The 22994-nt window shown below is 35.3% G+C and overlaps 3 protein-coding genes and 1 non-coding gene across 6 annotated transcripts; 3 read left to right on the plus strand and 1 right to left on the minus strand.

Moving 5' to 3' along the window:
* The first annotated feature begins 1163 nt into the window (after positions 1-1163).
* Positions 1164-5977, plus strand: LOC102605155 (uncharacterized). Of its 3 annotated transcripts, none has more exons than XM_015307139.1 (3): positions 1164-1347; positions 2263-2397; positions 3386-5977. In XM_015307139.1, the coding sequence occupies exon 3, from the start codon at positions 3662-3664 to the stop codon at positions 5699-5701; it is 2040 nt and encodes a 679-aa protein (XP_015162625.1). In that variant the 5' UTR covers positions 1164-1347; positions 2263-2397; positions 3386-3661; the 3' UTR covers positions 5702-5977. The 3 variants fall into 3 exon arrangements, with proteins under 3 accessions (XP_015162625.1, XP_006343911.1, XP_006343912.1); XM_006343849.2 differs by having other exon boundaries at positions 2302-2397; XM_006343850.2 differs by having other exon boundaries at positions 2306-2397.
* Positions 5978-7112: 1135 nt separating this feature from the next.
* LOC102605715 (uncharacterized) lies at positions 7113-12436 on the plus strand. Its single transcript, XM_006343851.2, has 4 exons — positions 7113-7436; positions 9820-9972; positions 10836-10907; positions 11743-12436. The coding sequence occupies exons 1-4, from the start codon at positions 7212-7214 to the stop codon at positions 12409-12411; spliced, it is 1119 nt and encodes a 372-aa protein (XP_006343913.1). The 5' UTR covers positions 7113-7211; the 3' UTR covers positions 12412-12436.
* Positions 12437-13576: 1140 nt separating this feature from the next.
* Positions 13577-13660, minus strand: TRNAL-CAA (transfer RNA leucine (anticodon CAA)). The gene has a single exon. It is a non-coding gene; the product is annotated as a tRNA-Leu (tRNA).
* Positions 13661-15588: 1928 nt separating this feature from the next.
* Positions 15589-22618, plus strand: LOC102606049 (fidgetin-like protein 1). The gene is made up of 16 exons (XM_006343852.2): positions 15589-16489; positions 16931-17052; positions 17145-17233; positions 17307-17342; positions 17486-17579; positions 18092-18134; positions 18240-18334; positions 18947-19011; positions 19153-19649; positions 19735-19822; positions 19909-20049; positions 20413-20981; positions 21256-21394; positions 21473-21541; positions 21648-21776; positions 22061-22618. Exons 1-16 carry the CDS (start codon positions 16275-16277, stop codon positions 22172-22174), a joined length of 2505 nt encoding a protein of 834 aa, XP_006343914.1. The 5' UTR covers positions 15589-16274; the 3' UTR covers positions 22175-22618.
* Positions 22619-22994: the final 376 nt, after the last annotated feature.

Raw genomic sequence — 22994 nt, forward strand, 5'->3', positions numbered from 1 at the left:
GTGAGAAATATATTTTCTTAAATAATATCTGTGTTTGAACTTTTGATTTCTTATACTTCCTCATGTATGTTATCAAAATAAAATTTTAGATCGTGATATTTCTTTAAAATAATTATTTAATAAATTTATTAGAGCATAATTTAAGATTATTTTTTTACGTAAATTTTATGAGAAAATTCTAAGATGATGGTTTACTTAACTGTGTCACTCACTAGAAGTTTATAACAAAAAAAATAAAAAATAAAGTATATATATAGAGAGAGAAAAAACTATCGTTTTGTTTTCGTATCATATTTGTGCTTCTTTTGCTGATGACAAATATTTTTCATATTGCACTTCAATTATTTATCATTTACGTATTAGCTTACGTAATGATGGTTACTGCCAACATTGAAACCCTTTGGCTTTTTGTTGAGACTTAAGTTGGAGAAAAAAGACAAATTCTAAATTTAAAAATTATAAAAAAAAATCATAGTAAAATTAGCATTTAAATAAAAGTTATTGAGTTCTACTAAGTTTATAATTTTTTTTTAAGGAATTCGTTCTGAATTAGTGATATATACTTGTATTGACCAGGAATTAATTATTGGAAAATTCAAATAAAAAACATAGTAATGCGCACTTTAATATTTGAAATATATAAATTCATTTTCTTTCTTTTTTCTTCTTTTAAGTGGTAACAAGTTTGTGAATTGTATACTTACATTATAGTTTTTTATTTTAATTGAACAAGTGATTTATCGTATGTTTTCACTTTTGATATTTATATTTTATAGGTCTTGTTACTAGAATTTCTTTCTATGATTGAAAATTCTTTTGATATTTTCAAATCTCATCAAGAAAAATCATTGTAAATAATTTTAATAATGAAATTTTCAATTAAAATCGCATCAATAAATCAAGATTAAGTTAGTTTGAATGAGAAATGAAGAAGATTACAGTCTTGAACATAAGATACTAAAATAAATCGTTCTCTAGCAAACACGATAGACATGCAATTTAAAGTTTTTAGCTAAAAATAAAAAGATACTTATCTCTCGATTACGACCCGTGATTTACATTTTCCACACAGTTTCCTTTCCCCACAGAAAAAAAGCACACACAGCAACACACGTATCTGTATAGAATTAGCAGCCACATACATACTCACTATGTCCCTACAACATATATAAAATACACATGCGCCCCTTTATCTCTCTTTTTCCTCATAATAATAATCTCCTCATTTTCTTTGTATCTTCTTCTCTTTGATTGCCGGCGGCACACAATCAGCAAAAAGAAAAACAACCCTAGAACCCCTTTTCTCTCTGCTGAAAGATTTTTTGCACAAAATCCAATCTTTTTAAGGTATTTTCTTGGATCTATAGTCTTTTTTTACAACTGGGTCTCTCTGATTTTGTTGTTTTAGTGCTTTTTTTGGTGAAAGATTTGATTTTTATCTTGTGGGTGTTCGTGATTTTGCTCTTTATCCAACTGGGTCTCTCTGTTTTTATTGTTTTGGTGCTTTTTTTGGTGCAAGATTTGATTTTTAGCTTGTGTGTGTTTGTGATTTTGCTTATATGTTATCTCAATTGAGACCTGTTTTTGGTAAAAGCAAAAGATGGGGAATTGAGTTAAGGTTTTATCAATTCTAGATCTATCTTTTCTGGTTTTAGCTGGGTTTTATCTGGTGGTAAGGGGGTTTGGCTAAGTTTTTACCAAGATTTGTTATTAATTGTATGTTTATTCATGTCTACTTTATTGATTGAGTCTTGTATTCACTATCTTTTTTATCTGTTTCTGTTTCCTATCTTTCAAGGTGGGTTCTTTTTGATGTGTAATGTTCTGCAGAACTTTTTTTCTGCAAGGTAATTGGTATTTTTGTATGCTCATGATTGCTTGACTTGATACTGTGCTTTGTTAATTGAGCTCTGCAACTGGGGTCTGGGGAGGGTAGAGTGAACGCAGCCTTAACGGCTCGGCTCCACAGTGCAAGGACCAGTTTCTGTAAAAGAAGGGGGTGGTAATTGAAGCTGAAATTGAATTCTTGATGATGCAGTTTAAAGCTTGGTTCAATGTGTGAGATTTACTACTAGATTTATTAGTTTTAGCTGGATTAGACATCTTCTTAAAGTTGGATCTTGGAAAGTTGATGTTTATACTGCAAATTTTCCTTTTGATATTTGTTATAGTTGTATCTTCATTAGGTCTAGTTTGGTTCACATCTGATCTGTATGTTGGTTATCTGATTTGTTGCACTTTTTTTTTTTTGCGTTCTCATAGGCCTTTATCAAGTCTCTTTATGTTGTCTTGTTTAATCAGATAGGAACGAAGCACGGAAAGAAATTGAGCATCAAGTGTTCTGGTTAGGTCTGTGAACTCAGAGAAATTGGATTCGCTTAATGGTTTAACAAAAAGGTACATTTAGTTTACATTATTCAGCTGTATTTTAGAGGATGGTTAATCTTTTTCGGAGAATTTTACCAGCTGATATAAGATGTTTTTCATGCTTATTCTTCACTTCTTAGTCAATACTTGTGCTTGTGTTATTTCTGATGAAAAACTATCAATCTTTATATGCTCTGAACTTTTACATGGTTAAAGGTGACATTTTTACCTTCTTATTAATTATAATAAGGATGAAAGATATAAGTGATATCAAATAAAAATTGGTGAATGGTGAAGAGGAACTTAAAAAAATATCTGCAGAACTAGCTTCAAGCAAGAATTTCCATGTTATGTGTGGCTCAAAGAAGCAAAGAACTAGCTGATAAAGAATTTTCATTTATACCAACTGGATTTTATCATTTGATTTTTCCCTCACTTCCTCATTGAATTATGGACTCGCATATTACCTGGTAATTAGTTTATTAGACATAGGCTTGGTGAAAGGAAAATCCAGCTGCACTGAAGTTCAGCTACGTAGTTGCAATAAGAAAAAGGCATAGCTCCAACTATTTAGGTAGAAGCATTTGTTAGGAACTGTTCAGAGCTTTCTGCAAAACATATGGAGACAACATAGACCATATAAAGCTACAAAATATAATAGAGGTATTTTTCAAACAATTCAAAATTAGAGAACAGAATCTTGCATTTTTTTTTTGAAACTGGTAACATTTGTATTTCATATAGTACTTAGGTAGTACTGAAAAACCATATTTACAAAAGCAGAAAGGAAGTATAATCTATTCAAAAACTGAACCAAATCTAAATGGATCCTAAAACATCTATGATTGACAGAACAGAATCTTGCATTAACAGAGGGAAAAAATATTTTCAAAATAGCTTAATTCTGTGCAATAAATTGTTATGATCTCTTTGGTTCAGTTCTGCTCTGATGTGATATCCTTTTTTTGGCGGTAGAGAGACCTAGAGTTTGCTTATTATTGTAACTTGATTGATGCAGGATGTTCGCCTTTCATGATTTTGCATCAGAGACTTTGATTTTGATTTTGCACAAAATGTTACTTCCTTGCTGCTGATCATAAGTTGGGAGTAATATTTGATTGCTAATGGATCGTAAGGATACTTCAGGATTCGTTAGTGGGGGTGGGATGTGTTCTTGTAGACACATCTAACCCTAGTTTATAACTAACTTTTCTTAAGCCCGGAAGTCAGGTTGACTGTTCTTTTTCAATTGAGATTTGGTTCAAATAGAAATTTTTATACCAGCTATTAGTTTATGGATCCCAGATTCCGTTATGTGGGGTTTACTGTGAACCCTCAGTTAAGTGCATTCAAGAATCTGGGCAAATCCATCGCAGTTGGTGAAGCTGGAGTTGGAGGTAGTTATTGTGCTGATACCACCTTACGGCTTGATTCAATTGGCTCTTCAGTTCCGTCCATCCCTGCCCCAAAAGGAATCAAACGAAAATGGAGTTCAATTGGTGGATCTAACGATCAGCCAATTGGTTCATCTTTGTCTCTACGTTTAGGACATTCATCAAGTTCCTCGGATAGCAAGGGGAGCTCAGGCGCTGCATGCACTTCAATGTCTTCAGCAAGAGAAAATGATGAAGAGTCCTCGATGGACCTGGACTTGGACTTTAGTCTCCATCTTGGTAGTGAGAAGACTTCAAGCTCTAGAAAGTCTGCTCACCCTGAGGCCAAAAAACTTGCCAAAGGGCTTGCAGTTGATCTGGAACTTAGTCTCTCTAGTGGTGCTGCTGAATCTGATGTCACTACTGTGCATTTGCTCTCCACTTCACCACAAAGTATCATGAAGGCACCACAGGCGATGGCTGGAGCTTTTCACACTGATGAAGTATCAACAGCTATACATTGGAAGACTAGCAACATTTTCCATCCATTACGAACTCCACAGGAAACTGAGGCTAGTTACTTATTGAACCAGGCTGCAATGCAAATCAAGCTAGCTACAGTCTCCCCCGATCTGTCGTCAAGTATAATCACAAATTCAAAGAGCTCAGTCACCTGTACTTCCGGGTTAACAAACCAGCAGCAACAACAACAGCAGCGTAGCAGTAGTACTAAACTGTGTCAGTTTAAGGGATGCGTAAAAGGAGCAAGAGGTGCTTCTGGGCTTTGCATTGCCCACGGTGGGGGCCGCAGGTGTCAGAAATCAGGCTGCCACAAGGGAGCCGAGGGTCGGACTGCATTTTGCAAAGCCCATGGGGGTGGTCGTCGGTGTGAATTCCTAGGTTGTACAAAGAGCGCGGAAGGACGCACCGACTTTTGCATTGCACATGGGGGTGGACGTCGTTGCAGTCAAGAAGGATGCAGCCGCGCTGCCAGAGGGAAGTCTGGATTATGCATTCGGCATGGTGGGGGAAAGAGATGCCAGCATGAGGGCTGCACCAAAAGTGCAGAAGGACTCTCTGGCCTTTGCATTTCACATGGAGGTGGCCGGCGCTGTCAGTACCCCCAATGCACTAAAGGAGCCCAAGGAAGTACCATGTTTTGCAAGGCACACGGTGGTGGTAAGCGTTGTACCTTTGAAGGGTGCAATAAGGGGGCAGAGGGGAGCACAGCTTTCTGTAAGGGTCATGGTGGTGGGAAGAGATGTTCATTCCAAGGAAATGGGCTCTGCCCGAAGAGTGTTCATGGGGGGACACTCTTCTGCGTGGCCCATGGTGGTGGCAAGAGATGTGCTGTGTCAGAGTGTACCAGGAGTGCAAGGGGAAGAACTGATTTTTGTGTACGCCATGGTGGTGGAAAAAGATGCAAAGTTGAAGGCTGTGGGAAAAGTGCTCAGGGAAGCACCGATTTCTGCAAAGCCCACGGCGGAGGGAAGAGATGCTCTTGGGGTCAGCCTGATTCTGAATTTGGCCAAGGTGATGGTCTCTGTAACTCATTTGCCAGAGGGAAGACTGGACTTTGTGCATCTCATGGTGCTCTCGTTCAAGACAAACGCGTCCATGGTGGTGCCACTCTTGGGACTATGGTCCTGGATCTAGAGCCAAACCAGTCTGAGAAAATGAAGGAGATTGTCAATGCAGAAGACATCTGTTTTGATGTCACGAAAATGCAGAGTATTGGTATGACATCTGGCGATGACCCTCACATGAAATATCTTGGATTTAACCAACCCAATATTCCAGTCGCAGGCAGCTCATCATCAGTTTCTGAAGGAAGGGTGCACGGAGGAGGTTTGATGGCATTGCTAGCAGGTGGTTCTGGCCGTACCTCAAACAACAGCAAGGAACCAGTTCCTGCATCTGAGCCAGGGAGTTCTTTCATAGTCTCTAAGAACTGGATGTAAGATGTATAGTCACTCTATTTCTCAATTTGGTTTGCAGGCCTGCAGCGCTCCACCGCTATGTTTGTGTCCTTTTCATTTTAGTTTCTTCACTTTCCTATGTTATATGGGTTTGAACTGGAACTTGTACTGCTAAATGTATCTGTATCAATAAGGGGAGAAACCCCACTAGGGTCATTGGTATTTGTACATAGCTTTTTTTTCATGTAACATTTGGTCTTGTGAATATTTCGTTCAATTATGAGAACTTGTTGTAGTACACCTTTTAGTAGCTTTCCATTCTGGAGTTTGATATTTGCTATTTTGATTGCCCATCTTATGAAGTTTTTAATAGCCATCAACGTGCTGCCTAATATGAAGCGCATGGATACAAGTTATAACTCGGAATTGTATATTGTAATCAACCAATGAGTTGAATTTCCGTTGCTTCTTTATAAGTACAATACATATCGAACAATTCGTTAGAAAGAGTACTTAATATAGCATGTGTATAATACCTTATTTGCATAACTCTCATTTTAACGTTACCTTATCAATTACAAAGCTTAGTTGTGGCGAGTCATTTTCTTTGAAAGCGATTTTGATAATCAAAAGGAAAAAATTTGTACATAAAGTGCTCTAAATGGCGTTTATCTTCCTAACTTTTGGTATTCACATAAGTCAAATAAGTAGGTGAAAAAGATGGACCAGGCAAGTCTTTTTTTTCTTTTTCATTACCAACAAAAGATATATTAATGTTTATAATGTCGATATAATTTGAAGGTGTAAAATTATAGATGAAAGAGAAATAATCTTTGTTAGGCAACTCTATCATAAATTCTTTACACTTATTTAATGAGATACATATTTAAAAATATTTTAAATAAGCCATAATCTTTTAGAATATTCATAATGAGATCAAGATATGATTGTATTTTTTCTACCATCAAATATTTTAAAAAGATTCATGAAATTCTCCTTTCATGAAGATCAAATATATTAGAGATGGTTCATGTTATTCTAATAGTCCAGAATCAAGAAAAAAATCAAAGAAATAAGAAGAATTGTATTCACATTATCTATTAAGTTTTAAAAATATATTTTATTTGTTATTGTAATTTATTTTTCATCACTTTAAAATTTATTGAAAACACGAATAAAATTTAAAACTAAAAACTCTATTAAAAAAAAAAAAAAAAAAAGGGAAAAGGAAAATTTCTCACTTTAAAATTTATTGAAAACACGAATAAAATTTAAAACTAAAAACTCTATTAAAAAAAAAAAAAAAAAAAAGGCAAAGGACAATATTCCCTAGTCCCTACTGTACCCAGCCATATAGAATCCAATAGAATCTTTTCCTCACGTCAATCGTCAAAATCAACTTGCATACCATATAAATGAATAAAAAATACACATAAATATAAAAAAATTATTAAAAATAAATTATTATTTTCAAGATCGAAATTAATTGGTAGCAACTAGGGTTTGGTTTTTGGTGGTTCGAGGAAGAAAAGGGGAATAATGCCCAAATCCCATGTATTCAATCTCTCCATTTTCTCACAAAATTAGAGCATTTTGTGATAATAATAGTCAGATTAGTCTCATGCTGAGCTCCAATTGTACTCACTCTTTTCCTCAACGCCCTCTTCTTTCTACTTCATCTCCTAGATTTAGGGTTTCAACATTTTCCCCCAAATCTTTGCCCACACTTTCACACAGAATCAGAATCTCTGAACCCCATCACAGGATTTCTACAAAGGTAATCTTTTTTCAGTAGATTTCATGATTACTAGCTATAAAGTTTCAATCTTTATGTATCTTTAGAGTTTAATTTGTTAATTCTTTGTGTTTGTGTTTGTAGTCGTGGATTTGGTAGTATATGTGGTCGGTTTATGTTAAATTTTGATCTTTGTAGCTGTAACATCTCAATCTTTACTTGCCATAAAGTTCCAATCTTTATGATGTTAATGTATCTTTAGAGTTTAATTTGTCAAGTCTTTGTGTTTGTAGTTGTGGGGTTGGTAGCATATGTTGTGGGTTTATGTTAAATTTTGATCTTGGTAGCTGTAAGATCTCAATCTTTACTTGCCATGAAGTTCCAATCCTTATGATGTTTATGTATCATTAGAGCTTAATTTGTTAAGTCTCTGTGTTTGTAGTTGTGGGCTTGGTAGTACATGTAGTGGGTTTATGTTAAATTTTGATCTTGGTAGCTGTAATAGCTTAATCTTTACTTGCCATAAAGTTCCAGTCTTTGCTCATTGTTCTGTGTTTCTAGAGTTCAGTTTGTTGTTGTGGGTTTTGTAGTATATCATATATGTAGTGGGTTTATGCTAATTTTAATCTAGGTAGTTGTAATAGCTCAATCTTTACTTGCCATAAAGTTCCAGTCTTTGCTCATTGTTCTGTTTTTCTAGAGTTCAGTTTGTTGATTATTTGTGTTAAGAGTTGTGGGTTTGGTAGTATATGTAGTATGTTTATGTTAAATTTAATCTTGGTAGCTGTAATATCTCAATCTTTACTTGCCATAAAGTTCCAATATTTGCTCCTTGTTCTGTATTTCTAGAGTTCAGTTTGTTGATTCTTTGTGTTTAGAGTTGTGGGCTTAGGTAATATAGGTTATGGGGCTCCTTCTCAAAATAAAATAAAATATAGGTTGTGGGGCTTATGTTAAATTTAATCTATACTCGCCATAAAGTTCCAATCTTTGCTCATTGTTCTGTATTTTTAGTTTGTTGATTCTTTGTGTTTATAGTTGTTTTGCGTACAATTATTACTGGTCATATGGTCCGATCTTTACTCGCTTTTCTATATTTCTAGAATTCAATCTTTTAAGTTTCTGTGTTTGTAGTAATGGTCTTGGGTAAGATAGGTACCTTTAAATCTAGTTAGTTGTAACTTTCAATCTTTACTCGCCATAATGTTCCAATCTTTGCTCATTGTTCTGTATTTCTGGAGTTTAGTTTGTTGATTCTTTGTGTTTAGAGTTGTGGGCTTAGGTAATATAGGTAGTGGGTTTATGTTTTCTGCATCTTTTTGTATAATTTAATCTTTGCGGCCATAAGTTTCAATCTTCACTCAATGTTCAATACCCTGTTTCCCGAGAGGGATACCTTTGTTTCATTTATACTTTAAGTGCTTGAATGGATGGCTTCCATGGCCAGTGCTGGATCCTGCACAATTTGGACCAGCTAGTTCTAATTTGTGAAGGCAGACTAAAATTCAACAAATCTAAACATTGTTAAGTCATTAATGTGTATTTTTGTAGTATAGTTTGTCAATTTTTTTGTGTATATTGTAAGCTTAAGTAATATAGTCGGTTTATATTTTCTTGGAGACCCAAGGTTGCCTCCCCTAAGTTTCAATCTTTAGATCCGTTATGTGAATCCAAATATTGTAACATTTCAATCTTTTCTCGCCATTAAGTTTCAGTCTTGACTCATTGGTGTGTATTGCTAGAGTTTAGTTTATTAATTTGTTGTGTTTAAACTTGTGGGTTTCGGTAATATAGGTAGTGGGTTTATGTTTTCTGGGTCACCTACCATCTAGAGTTCAGCTCAGTGTTTATTGTCGTGGGGTTTAAATAATGCAGTAGCGGGTAGTACTAGTGATTCTTTATCTGAACCCAGATAATGATTTTTTGAACATTCTTTCCCCTAAAGTTCAAACTTTTATTCAGTAGTCGGTATTTCGGAACAGAGGTTTGTTAGTTCTTTGTGTTCTTAGTCGTGAGTGGATTTATGTTATGTAGGATCTCAACCTACCACAAAAGTTTTGACCTTTACTAGTGATTCTTTATCTGTATGCATTTAGGTGTTTCATTGATGGAGAGTTCATTCCACTGGACAGTGTGTTTTCTGGATGCTAATAGAGGTCTTTTGGCTTTCTTGTTCTTATACCATGATGGTACTTTTCCGTAAGCGAGTTAGGTTGGTATTTTATGGTATGTGACGTGGTGTACATGTTCAGCTGTTAAGTATTAAGTTACGTAATTAGCTTTAGTAGTTGTTTTGAAGTGTACTATCGGTAAATTGAATGTAACTTCTTAAGTATTTATCCAGTACATTCAACGTCTTTTAATGATTTCTTATGCTACTTGATTATGTACATTTCTAGACTTAAGATACTTGACAATTTTGCAGAGGTGGAAAATTTCATGCTTTAGGAATGAAGAATCGTCTTCAGGTGCCTCCAACCCTGAGTCTATTGATGACGTTTTACATAAGGAATTGGAGAACCCGGAAATCGATAAACCAAGTGTACAGAAAAGAAACTGGATTTCGCGATTTAGAGAGGTAATTTGCTTTCATTTATAGAGCTGGTATTTCTCTCATGCCAAACAGCAGTGGAGCTATAAATTCCCTTGTCTTATCTGTGATGTTTTTTTTTTGGGTTTGGGGGGTGGGATAATTGAGGGGGGAGTTCAGTCTTCTTTTTTTCCGCTGTTGCTTTATTTTTTCGTGACAACCTTCCTTATTAACTAGTATTTATTGTATTGAATTGTATCTTTAAGGAGACACTGCCATCGTTTCTGCTGAATGGGAATTAGCTTTCCCACAGATATTTTTGAATTTAGAGGCGAATTATTACTTTGGAGTTTGTATCAGTTGCTCATATTCACCATTTAAATGTTGTGACTTGTGACAATCACATTCTTCCACAACATAGAAACCACTTTGTGAGTCCCTTGAATTTTTGCACTTCTTAAAAAAAAAAAGAAGAGAAATCTCATAAGTCCCTTGAAGTTTTGGTGTTTGTAACAAATGCTTCATCTTCTATCTGGCCCGGACACCACGGTTGTCAAAAAAAGAACTTTTTTGCCCTTGTAGTCTATAGAATTAGGAAAGGAAAAGACTTATCTTACTCTCCAGCTTTTGACAAATATGCATACAAATGTTCCTTCCGTCGAATGGAAAAATAATTTGCCAAAAGTGCACTGCCCAATGTGTGTCAGACATGTTCACTAGAGTGTTTGAATCTGTGTGTACATTAGTTAACTCGGACACTAGGACCTTCAAGAACAAGAACTATGATACATTCTAGGCTCATTGCTGCAGGAAAACTCTTCTTTGATGAGTATTTGTTAATTACTAACTTAGATGATTAAGTACTTGAAACAAATGTTTCTCAAGTTTAACGAGAGCTTTATGTTTTTCAGGCTGCAGATGTAGTATTTAAGGTGATCGGAAAACCATGGACAGTCCCATGGACAGCTGAGACCATCCTTCAGGTAAGGGGTAATCCTCCTTAACAATGAGGCCTAACTAAGAATCGCTATACAATTTTTTCTGATCATTCCCGAGTCAGAATATAGTTTGTTCATTTGTTAAGTTACTATGTATTAACATATCTCTCCAAAATGGGGAAGAAAGAGGTTACCTTATTCAATTATGTGTCAGGAGATTATCTCCGTGGCAGCCATACTTATGATACTTGCACTTGTATACAAGGAAAAGAAAAAAAAGAAAATCACAAATATTTATGATTTAAAAACAGTTTCGAGTAGTTTTCCAGTTTCTGCATAGGCTTTGGTGTGTAGGTCTTAAGGAGTGTTTCTAGTCATGAAACTTGTGAAATGCTTCTTTCCCTCTTGTAAGTTACCTAGTTCTACTACAAATTTATGTTTTCCGACCTTGTTATCGCTGTATTTCTTAAGCTCGACATAGTTTTTTACACCTCCAGTTATTGCTCATCATGGCGTAAGTGTTTATATGAGAAACATTGTGCTTCCTTAGCTTTTTCTACTTCTCTTGCCTTCAACCATTTATCAGATTATCTTTACTCTTGGGTACTTCTTGCTTATATTTACATGGTCCATTTCTAGATTCATTATGCTCCTGTGTTTCCAAATTTCCTCGTGATTTTTTTTTTTCAACTAAAATTGGAAGTGGTATCTGCCTTGATGTGTTTTGTCCTGAATTCCACTTTTTCTCCCCCTTCACCCTCTCTTTTGTATTCTTGTCGTCAAAGAGTTCTAATCTCTTAGATGAACATATACCTGTTGTTAGTTTTCGACTTTTCTATGTTATGTGTGTCACATGGTAACCAGAACTGTGGTCGTGCAGGTTATGCTTCTTTGGATCGTCTCATTTTGGTTCATAGGTTCTTGGATGATTCCTTTTGGAGCGTATATGGTCGGTATCAGCAAAGAATCACTCACATTCAGAGGGCAGGCTTTATTCAGCCTTTTAACCGATGTAACTGAGGGTCTTGCTGGAATTCTAATTCTTCAACGCTGTCTATCCCGTTTTCGTCCCCTTCCATCAGACTGGTTCAAGTTTAGCCTAAAAGGTAACTGGTTATTCGACGTTCTTCTTGGATGTCTCATGTTCCCATTAGTGAACCGGCTATCACAGTTCAATCTCGACCTGTTGCCTGTTCTCCCTTCAACTCCCTTAACACTCTCTAGTGTCGAGCAGTCTATATTAGCACGTGATCCAGTGGCAATGGCGTTGTACGCGTTGGTACTTGTCGTATGTGCCCCTCTCTGGGAGGAGATTGTATTTAGGGGATTCCTTCTCCCTTCATTGACAAAATACATGCCTGTATGGTGTTCAATTCTTATGAGTTCAATTGCCTTTGCTTTAGCACATTTTAATGTACAAAGGATGTTACCACTAATTTTTCTAGGAGTTGTAATGGGTGTAATATATGGACGTTCAAGAAATTTATTGCCATCCATCCTCTTGCATAGTCTGTGGAATGGCTTTGTATTCTTAGATTTAATGAAATAAAAATACAACTTCATTCAATGAATAATTTATTTGAATCTCTCAGTGCACATTCTCCCCTCTATCTTTCCTTTAATTAAATTATTTTCGAGTTGCAGAACTAACAAGTCTATTAGTAAGTCAAATTATCAATTTTTACACGATCTTTTCAAGTGGATGAGATCAGTGTTAAGATCGTTCAGTTTCTATAGAACCTATCACTAAAATACCATCATAATGGAATAAAGGCTAAGCGAAACGAAAGGAACTTCTCATGACATGTAAAATGAAAACTATTTTCCTCACACGAAGTTTGTAATAAAGTAAATTGTCTAATAATTAGCTAAAATATCTGTCTTTTCTTGTAATTTGACCTGCAATTCATGTCCTCCAATGCCAGAAACTCATAAAATATGTTGTTTTTTAAAGCCACTATTTGGTTGATTGAGTGGTTAATAACATATTCAGTGAAATTTCATTAGTGAGGTTTGGTAAGGATAGAGTGTGCAAAGATTTTATCACTATCACGTGAAGATAAAGAAGTTAATCCCAGGAAATCCTTGGTTTAAGTGCAGCAAATTCCAGTACAAAAAAAAGAAGAAAACAATAGAAAAAGCATGGATATCGAAAGGATCAAGAACAATAAAATATTACTATTATAATCGAAACACAATACATAACATAATAACATCGTTAATACAACGACAAAATCCCTAAACCTGAACTCTCGAAAAGGCAAGACAAAACTCGATTAGCTATTAACCTTCTATCCTAATACGCAGCCGTCGAGGAATGACTAATAATAATATTGTGGGCTGTGTCATGTCTTTATTTACAGCTGACAAGTTAATTCTAAGTTTACCAATGGAAAACAGACAAATTTAATTTATGGAGACAGCAATACAAGGTACTTTAATGGTATTAAAAGTAAAGGTGACACGTACAACCTTAGGTGTAAATTATTAACAGGACCATAGGCCACTTGGTCACATCTCACAAGCCAAATTTGGTGACTCTCAAGTTTGGCTAATATGACAAGTGATAAATATCGTAAATAAATTACTACTAGTATTTGAGGTGTCCCTCTACTTGTCAATTACATAGAGAATTGGGACTAGTGATCGAGTTGATTGAACAAAGAATTTTTGGAATTTTTTATAATTGTGGTAAAAAATAAAAATAAAACATTTGTCAGAAGTGGGATTTGAACCCACGCCCTCTTACGAAGACCAGAACTTGAGTCTGGCGCCTTAGACCACTCGGCCATCCTGACTTGTTGGTTAAAGTTAGCATATTTTGATAATTGTATCCAAGTTTAAAAAAAATATCTACAAAAGAAAAATAAGTTAGGCTCAACAAATACAAGAAAATGAACAGAATTACAAGGAATAAAGACATGAAAGTGATTTGTGATTGAAGAGATTTTTTTATGTGAATATGGAAGTCGTACCAAGTGTAATCATTATTGTCTCCCAGTCTGAGATAAGACACGATGATTTGAGGAGGATAAAGTGTACACAAATCTTATTTCTACATTGTTTGAAATAGTGAAAATAAAGAAGTAATGGAAAAATATCGTAGAATCTAACAAATCATTTGATTAGTATATGCAAGGTTATATATGTTGTTTTGCATTTTGTGACTTGAACAGGTTTGTTGTCACCAATCCCTACAACTTGCAATATATCAATAGTGAATTTAATAGAAAATCCTGTCTTATTTTTAAAAAATACTTATAATAACACTACTTAAATAGAAAATCAAGTCCCAATGTTTCCCATCTCTGTGTTTCCCCAATCCCTTCTACAATTATTTTCAATTCTCAAAGAATATTTTTCATTTAATTTTTTGATATTTAAAATCTATTGATTGAATTAGCTAGTTCGAATTTAATTTCTAGAGCGAAAATTTTAAGTAAAAATTGAGTAACTATCATCAAATGAGTTGTACATTTATCACACTAGAGCAAGTAGCCTACAAGAACTAACTTGAAACGATAATCAAGTACGATTTTATTGATTCTCAAGAATTTTATTCTCTACAAAATAAAATAGAAAAAGAACTTTCTCAAAAGGCAAAAGGATTTACAAATTTTTTTTCTTTTTCATTTAAGAAAACAAATATTTAGTTGTTTCTCTAAAAAAAAAAAACTTTAACGCAATGATAAAATTTTATGATCAATAAGTTATATAAACTATCTACGTCACATTTTACGAATACTCCATGCATATAGCCAGGGGTGGCGCCAATATATTGTTAGAAGGTTCATCTGAACCTCTCCGAAAATATTATTATTTATATATAGTTAAAATTAATTTTAGATATATATAATAAATGTCGATCCCCTTTAATTAATTTGTGTAATTACTTAGTCGGATTTTAAACTCCTTACTTAAAATTTTGATTCCGCCACGACATGCTATCTACCTGATTCCATAAAGTTGTCCTAGGTTCAACGAATACTTTCCAAAAATAGAGATATTTTTTCCACTTGCTTCAATACGTATATTACTTTTAATATAAAAAGATAAGGGTTAATGAAGTCATTTTGGTATAAATATAAGGGCTGTTTCTGTAAAAATAATTTTGTTAACTGAAATTTGATTGGCTAAGTATTTCGGCATTATCAGGCCCAGTTGAATTTAATTTTGTTGCATAGTACTGCGCTCTCTGCCTTATTCAATAAAGCCCACAATAATCTCAATTGGTTCTCTGTATCGTATCCCTATTGTAATCACCTGTTACCCACTCTTTCCATCCAGATGTAGAAAATCAGTTTCATTTATTTGTATAATATTAGATTGTAACGGTGCCACGTAAATTGGGATCGGATTAAGAGGTTCGATCAATACACTAGCGACCCGTTAAGCCTTGGAAACTCACTATTCTTTAGTTCTTTGGTTACTATCATGAAGTGCGCGATTGCTTATTTTTTATTATTATATTTTATTATTAGGGTCAATCTAATTTCCATTAACATAAATTGTAGTAGTTTTTTTAACGGTAAACAAATAGGTAGAAAAGTTAGGAGAAGATACATAGAATTGTTTAGGAAAAAGTATGTATGTACGGTGTTAATCGTAGAGGATTTCTGCCTTCAATTTATCTACAAATACTCACACGTCAGCAATCCATAGTGGACCCCATCAGTTAGTTTTCTTTTTCTTTTTCTTTTTAATTTTAATACTAACTAATAAAGTTGTAATTACCCGAAGCCTGAAAAAGCGGCAACTGTGTAATACACACTCTAACCACCTTTCTCCTCTCCTTTCTCATTTCTTCGCCGCCGTGAACAACCGCTTCTTCGCCGTGAACCACCGCTTCTCATTTCTTCCTTATCATCAATAAACATATACATATACGGTGTTTCTCAGGTTTTCGAGATCCATTCGCATTAGAAACTACGTAAAAACGATCAATTTTATTTATTTTTCTGGAAACAAGAAAAAAGCAAAGGCGGTAGTAGGAGTACGATTCAGGGATGAACAGGAGATTTTTATGAAGGAAAACACTTTATATGCAGTGTGAACAGACTGCACGAACGTAAAAAAAAAAATTTAAAAATACAGAGTGCGAGAAAAGGTGATTATTGTGACGCGTTTTGTTTTCGGAATCTGAATGATCTTCGAGGAGGATACTGATCTATTTTTGATTGAGATAAGTTTTAGAAAATTCCAAAAATTTGAATTTCTGTGTGTTTTACCAAAGGTGACGGTGAAGTTTTAACGATTTTAAGCACTTTCGGGTTCAAATCTGAGTTTAATTTAGATTCTCTGTTTCTCATCCATAGAGATATCGTGATTTTTGAGTTGTTCTGTTGGCGGTGCTTTGACGTGCTCTGTTTTGCGATTTCGGATATTTGAGAAAGTTTATTTTGAGTCTAAACAATGGAACAGAAGAATATGTTGTTGTCAGCTTTGGGTGTGGGAATAGGTGTTGGTGTTGGAATTGGATTGGCTTCAGGGCAGACGGTTAGTAGATGGGCTAGTGGATCCGCTGCGAATGTTATTACGCCGTTGATTATGGAGCAAGAGATGCTTAATCTCATAGCCAATGGCAAGGATAGTAAAGTCACCTTTGATGAGTTTCCATACTACCTAAGGTAAACCATAACAAGGAAAATCATGAAGCTTTTCTCCTATGCTCTGTTTCATTTCGTTTTGTATATGTTAATACCCTTTAATGTTCAATATCTGAAAAATATAAGTATGTATTGATGCAGACTCTGTTCTGGTTTTGAGTGTGTTGAGAGTGTGGATTTGTTGGAAGGTTAATCAATATAGTTCTCTTCGGTTCCGTTTGACTTGACAAGAAAATTTAAGAAAAAACGCAAAGATTTTGAAATATGTGATCTAAAACTATAAATAACCTCATCATTATGAACTCTGTTTCTTTTTCCCATGAAAACTTGTGCTAATGTTAAATTAGGAAATGATAAGTTTTGTAGTTGCTGCTCAAAAAAAGTGAAGCGTTTACATCTGAAAACTTGACATAGTAGAGTGCTGCAACTTTCTGATTTTGAAAATTATATCACATATGACAGCGAGCAAACAAGGGTGTTGCTGACAAGTGCTTCTTTTGTTCATTTGACAAATGCCGACTTTGCTAAGCATACTCGCAACCTCTCCCCTGCTAGTCGAACAATTTTGTTGTCAGGGCCTGCTGGTTAGTTTTTGGCTTTGCATACAATAGATTGGATTTGGCTTGAGTTGTCTATTTGTTACACATTAATTTTCTGTATGTTTTATATTTTTCAGAACTTTATCAACAAATGCTCGCCAAGGCATTGGCTCATTACTTTAATGCCAAGTTGTTGCTACTGGATGTAACTGATTTTTCACTGAAGGTATGTGAATAAAGAGCTTACATTCACCTTTCCTTCTCCATCTCTGAATATTCTGATGGTCATTCTTCTACAGATGCAAAGCAAATATGGAGGAACATGCAAAGAATATGTAAGTCAAAAGTCTATATCTTCTCACTTGTCCTATGGCCAACTTTCCTCTAGAACATATCAAACTTTTTGCAGAATTTGTTTTTCTTATATAAAGATATTGATAAAGTATGTATTGATTGTTGATAACTTTGATTATTGCAGTCTTTTAAAAGATCTATATCGGAGACAACGGTGGGGAGAATGTCCGGAATGTTTGGATCATTTTCCATGCTTCAGTCTAAGGAGGAAAACAAAGGTATGAACTAAATCACCCACAGAGAGAAACAAACCAAGTTCCTATGAAGCTGGGAGTTCTGTGCAATGAAGATACAAAAAACTAGATTATAAGTTCTCCTCTTCTTCTTTTTTTCACCCAATACAACCAAGTCTCCTGAGAAGCTAAGATTCTGTGCAATGCTAATGCAAAATAAACTAAGATTACAAAATTTTCATTAACGAATTTTGACCACTTCGTGGTTTTACCAGGTAAAGCTTCTTCTTTCTTTAAACAAGTCTGAAGTAAGTTATGTAAATTGTAGAACAACATAGGGAATTTGAAGAAAAATATGAAGCATTGAATGATTCTTTCAACCGCATGTCCAAATGGGTTGAAAATTCCAACTTTTGAGTATTGTTAACTTTGTTGACATTGAAACTTCTAGTTTTTGGTTGGAGATTTTCATTGCGAGGTTTTGCAACTTGATGCTCCAAACTGTATGCTTTATTTTCTTTTTTTTGTTACAAATGTATGTAATTATGTTGCTGCAGGATCATTGCGTAGGCAAAGCAGTGGAGTAGATATTGGATCAAAGTATGACATAAGTTTTCTCTTATTCTATGAATATGTTACTCACTTATTTGTCTTCTTATTTTCCTTGGTCATGTGTCTGATTCTTGTTTCCTGATATGTTTACAGAGATGGATCTTTTATAGCTACAAATTTGCGGAGGAACGCATCTGCCTCAGCCAATTTGAATGACATAAGTTCATATGGCTCATCAGGGAATCTAGGTTTTTACTTGCATCAACCATGAGATTGCTTTTCTTGAATCTTTACTTAGTTTAATTGCCTTGATCTTTGAATTGTGGCCTAAGCATTCTGTTATAGTGTTATACACAGCAAATATTTCATCATATGTACTACTACGCTGCCCTTCTCCTTTTTCTATTTCCCTTTTTTTGGTGTGTGTGCGTGTGGTGTGTTGTGGTGGTGGTGGGGGGGTACAACTCTCTTTTTAATGCTGGCTTGAATCTTCTACTTTTTTGTTTAAATGGTGAAATACGAGGGTTCGAGTTTTGTTAGGTTCAAAGTATAAGACAGTGAATAATTCTGTATTTTTGTCTTCATTTACACATGAGATTCTTTTGAAGAACTCTGAAGTATGTATTTTTTTACCTAGTAACTAGGCAGAGATGCTACCCGGCTTGTCAGCTGGTAGTCGATCAGTGACTGAATGTGCTTCATTATTTTCCTTTGAGGGTCTGCCTAGACTGGACTGATTTCCACCTGATAGACAGAAATGTGGTCTTTCATGAAAGAGTTTGTAGGATTTTCTTTTGAAGATAGAATTTATAGATTCTGATTAAGCTTCAAATTGTGTATTATTCTCTTCTCTGTCACAGCTCCACTTATGCGCAACAGTAGCTGGGCTTTTGATGAGAGGCTTCTTATACAGACCTTGTACAAGGTATTCATTTGGGTTCTATACATCCCAAAATATTCGCTTATAATCAACTCTGAATGATCAAGTATAGAATGGCCATTATAGTCATTGCCTGATCTTTCTCTAATATATTCGTCGGACTAAAATTGCTGATTCCACTTACAGATTATTGTCAAAGTATCAAAAACCAGTCCCATGGTTCTGTATCTCAGGGATGTCGAGAAGATCCTTTGTAGGTCGGAAAAGATATACGTGTTGTTCCAGAAAATGCTGAAGAAATTATCTGGGGCTGTTCTGATCCTGGGTTCAAGAATTGTGGACCCTGGAAATGATTATAGGGAAATAGATGAAAGGCTTTCTTCAGTATTTCCCTATAACCTTGAAATCAAACCCCCAGAAGAGGAAACTCATCTTGTTAGTTGGAAGTCTCAACTAGAAGAGGATATGAAGATGATCCAGTTTCAGGACAACAGAAATCACATAATGGAAGTACTTTCTGCTAATGATATTGAATGTGAAGATCTAGGTTCAATTTGTATGTCGGACACCATGGTCCTAAGTAACTATATAGAAGAAATTGTGGTATCCGCAATCTCGTACCATCTGATGAATACAAAGGACCCTGAATACAGAAATGGGAAGCTTGTTATCTCATCTTCAAGGTGTCCTTCTTTTGTCTATTTTTTCTTACTTTTGTATGATGATACGTGTAATATCTTACTGAATTTCTGACTTTGAAAACCGCAGCTTGTCCCATGGATTGGACGTATTTCAGGAAGGAAAATCTGCTCAGAAGGATACCATAAAGCTCGAAGCACAGGCTGAAACATCGAAGGTAGGATAATTTGGTTTTGGTTTGAGAAGGTCAACATAATTTGGAATAGTTCATCATCTTTTTAAAGTTCATTTCATTTGTTGTAGGATGCTCTAGGCCGAGAAATTAGTACTACAAAACCTGAAGCCAAAACTGAAGGTGTCCTCCCAGAAAACAAAGGTGAAGCTGAAGCTCCGGCTCCACCGGTGATGGATGGAAACATTACAACCCCAGCCCCCAAAACTCCTGTGAGTTGCCACTCTGATTGTTCAGCTCTGTCAGAAGATAAATGAAGAAACTATATATTGAAAAATCAATGATTTGATGAATACATGGTATACTTATTAATATGTGCTAAATGCAAGGCACATCTGATATTTGTCAATGCGGGAGAATATACTGATTAAAACTTTACCCTTCTAGCACGCTAACATTATAACCATAAGTCTTACAAGCTGAGCAGATTATCCTTCATACTTCTAAGCAATTAAATTTGCTGTGATTTACTTTGCCTCTTCATTTTACTAAATTTACTGTAATATGGGGGCACAATTCCTTGTTTCTCTTATAATTCCACTCCAATTGAAGATTGATTTATGTGATTGTACCAGGAAGTTCCTCCTGACAATGAATTCGAGAAGCGTATAAGGCCTGAAGTCATACCAGCAAATGAAATTGGTGTGACATTTGCTGATATTGGTGCCTTGGATGAACTCAAAGAATCTCTTCAGGAGTTGGTGATGTTGCCCCTAAGGAGACCGGACCTTTTCAAAGGTGGCCTTTTGAAGCCATGCAGAGGAATACTGCTATTTGGGCCTCCTGGCACAGGAAAGACTATGTTGGCGAAGGCCATTGCAAGAGAAGCTGGAGCAAGTTTCATAAATGTGTCTATGTCCACAATTACTTCAAAATGGTTTGGAGAAGATGAGAAAAATGTCCGTGCCTTGTTCACTCTAGCAGCTAAGGTCTCTCCCACTATTATCTTTGTGGATGAGGTTGATAGCATGCTTGGCCAGAGATCAAGAGCCGGGGAGCATGAAGCGATGCGGAAAATAAAGAATGAGTTCATGACTCATTGGGATGGGTTACTAACAAAAGCAGGTGAAAAAATTCTTGTTCTTGCTGCTACCAATAGGCCATTTGACCTTGATGAAGCAATCATTAGGCGTTTTGAGAGAAGGTAATATCTGATCTGCCAGTAATTTTTCTTCCTAAACTTGAAGTATGATGATTATCAGTCTATGGGAACTCCAGCTTCCATTGGCATCTATAAAAGAGTTGAGCTTTGTTAAGAACAGGAATCACATCGCGGCAATATATTCCAGTAGTATATGAAGGATATATCTCCTAGATTATTATGAAACGTTTCAAGAGTACTTCTAGTATTTAAGTACCACTACATTCCCTTTCTGTTCTTGATGTGGAATAGTAATGATCTCCTATCTTCAATACAGAATTATGGTTGGTTTACCATCAGTAGAGAACAGGGAAATGATCATGAAAACTCTATTGGCCAAGGAGAGAGTTGATGACGGAATGGACTTCAAGGAGCTGGGGACAATGACTGAAGGTTACTCTGGAAGTGATCTCAAGGTTTGTATATCTTTATTCTGGTTTCCATATATCTTAAATTCCCACCTACTAACAAATGTCTGGCAATGCTTGGGACAGAATCTATGCACTACTGCTGCATACCGGCCAGTTAGAGAGTTGATACAGCAAGAAAGACTCAAAGACTTGGTATGTGAAATATCCTTCTTCTCCAGTTCATATTACTAAGTGATATTTGCTTGTTCATCCTATTACTGCTGTAGTCCCTCTTATTAATAACCTTCAACTTCTGAAGGATAAGAAGTGCAGAGCTGAGGAAGCTAAGAAAGCTGGAGTTGCTCCATCTACAGATGCAGATAAAGAGGATAAGGTGATCACTATCCGGCCTTTGAATATGGCAGACTTCAAAGAAGCCAAAAAGCAGGTTAAAGGAATTTCTCTATATCTCTATTATCGTGGTTTGCTAACATCATGTATCAAGATTCAAGTTCACACCAAAATGCACCATTTTTGGTTGTGTGGATACTACTAAGAAAGATTGAACAACTTCAGCTATTTGTAGCAATCAGTTTGACCTTTAACCTTGGGTGAACTCACTCAATCAGTTTCACAGTTTACTTGTGACTGCAACTTCTGCGGACAATCTCTTTGATTACTACTGTAGCCCATTTTGATCACACTGGGTCTTTTTTTCTTTTCGTGTAACAGGTTGCAGCTAGCTTTGCAGCTGGAGGAGCAATAATGAGTGAGCTAAAACAATGGAATGAGTCATATGGGGAAGGAGGATCAAGGAAAAAGGAGCAGTTATCTTATTTTCTGTAGGATAGTTAAATTTCATCTTCCTGCACCCTTCTCGACCTACCATACAGTTTACGTCTTCACAAATACAAGATGTTAACCAAAGAAAGTAGTTGTTAAGGGGTGATAAGTAGTACTTCTCATGTTCATTAGAGTACCTAATGAACTGGCTGGTAGTAACCGAGTCTTGCTGACCTGTTTGCTTCTGGATTTAATTGTAGTTTTATGTTGTAGGTTGGAAATTGTTGTTGTTCTGTTGTTGTTTCTGTGATATTTAGATTGTACACGTCGAATGTACTATATTGGTTGTTTCCTGTTTAAGACCAAAGGGTAGGGAGGAGGAAGAGACTTGAGTCGTTTTATCTTTACCCCTTCTTTGCAAGTGCTAAAGAGGAAGCCAACCGCTTGTACTTCTTTCTCTCAACAAATTGACAGTGGTGTGTGTTGAAAGAATTTTTTAGATAAAAATACTTTCTTGCAATACCATGTATTTCTGCAATTATTTGCTTGACGTATTATTTTTACATCAAGCTTTTTATACCTTGTCAAAGTAAGTTCATACAGGACCAGAATCCAGATTGATATAAGTAGACGCTGCAAGTGTTTGCCATCGATGGCATGAGGCACCAATTTGCCATTATTTGTAGTGTCATTCAAAAACCTCAATACTTTTCAGCACAAATATATCGCTCAGATTATTAGCTGATGAATTATTAATTAACACATAAAAAGATAACAGAAAACTAACAATATCCTTTCCTTGGTAAAAAAGAAAATCAATTTCAGGAGAAAAAAGAGGAACAATAATTGTCATAGCAAAGTCTTTATCAACTTAAAGATATTC

Source organism: Solanum tuberosum, unplaced genomic scaffold (genome assembly GCF_000226075.1).
Source record: "Solanum tuberosum cultivar DM 1-3 516 R44 unplaced genomic scaffold, SolTub_3.0 scf00048, whole genome shotgun sequence".
Classification (NCBI taxonomy): Eukaryota; Viridiplantae; Streptophyta; class Magnoliopsida; order Solanales; family Solanaceae; genus Solanum; species Solanum tuberosum.

Coding starts and splice junctions, on each gene's coding strand:
- LOC102605155 (XM_015307139.1), top strand. CDS start 3,662: ATGGATCCCAGATTCCGTTATGTGGGGTTTACTGTGAACCCTCAGTTA.
- LOC102605715 (XM_006343851.2), top strand. CDS start 7,212: ATGTATTCAATCTCTCCATTTTCTCACAAAATTAGAGCATTTTGTGAT. Junction 9,973..10,835: donor GGATTTCGCGATTTAGAGAG/GTAATTTGCTTT, acceptor TATGTTTTTCAG/GCTGCAGATGTAGTATTTAA. Junction 10,908..11,742: donor CAGCTGAGACCATCCTTCAG/GTAAGGGGTAAT, acceptor GTGGTCGTGCAG/GTTATGCTTCTTTGGATCGT.
- LOC102606049 (XM_006343852.2), top strand. CDS start 16,275: ATGGAACAGAAGAATATGTTGTTGTCAGCTTTGGGTGTGGGAATAGGT. Junction 19,012..19,152: donor TTATACAGACCTTGTACAAG/GTATTCATTTGG, acceptor TTCCACTTACAG/ATTATTGTCAAAGTATCAAA. Junction 19,650..19,734: donor CTTGTTATCTCATCTTCAAG/GTGTCCTTCTTT, acceptor TGAAAACCGCAG/CTTGTCCCATGGATTGGACG.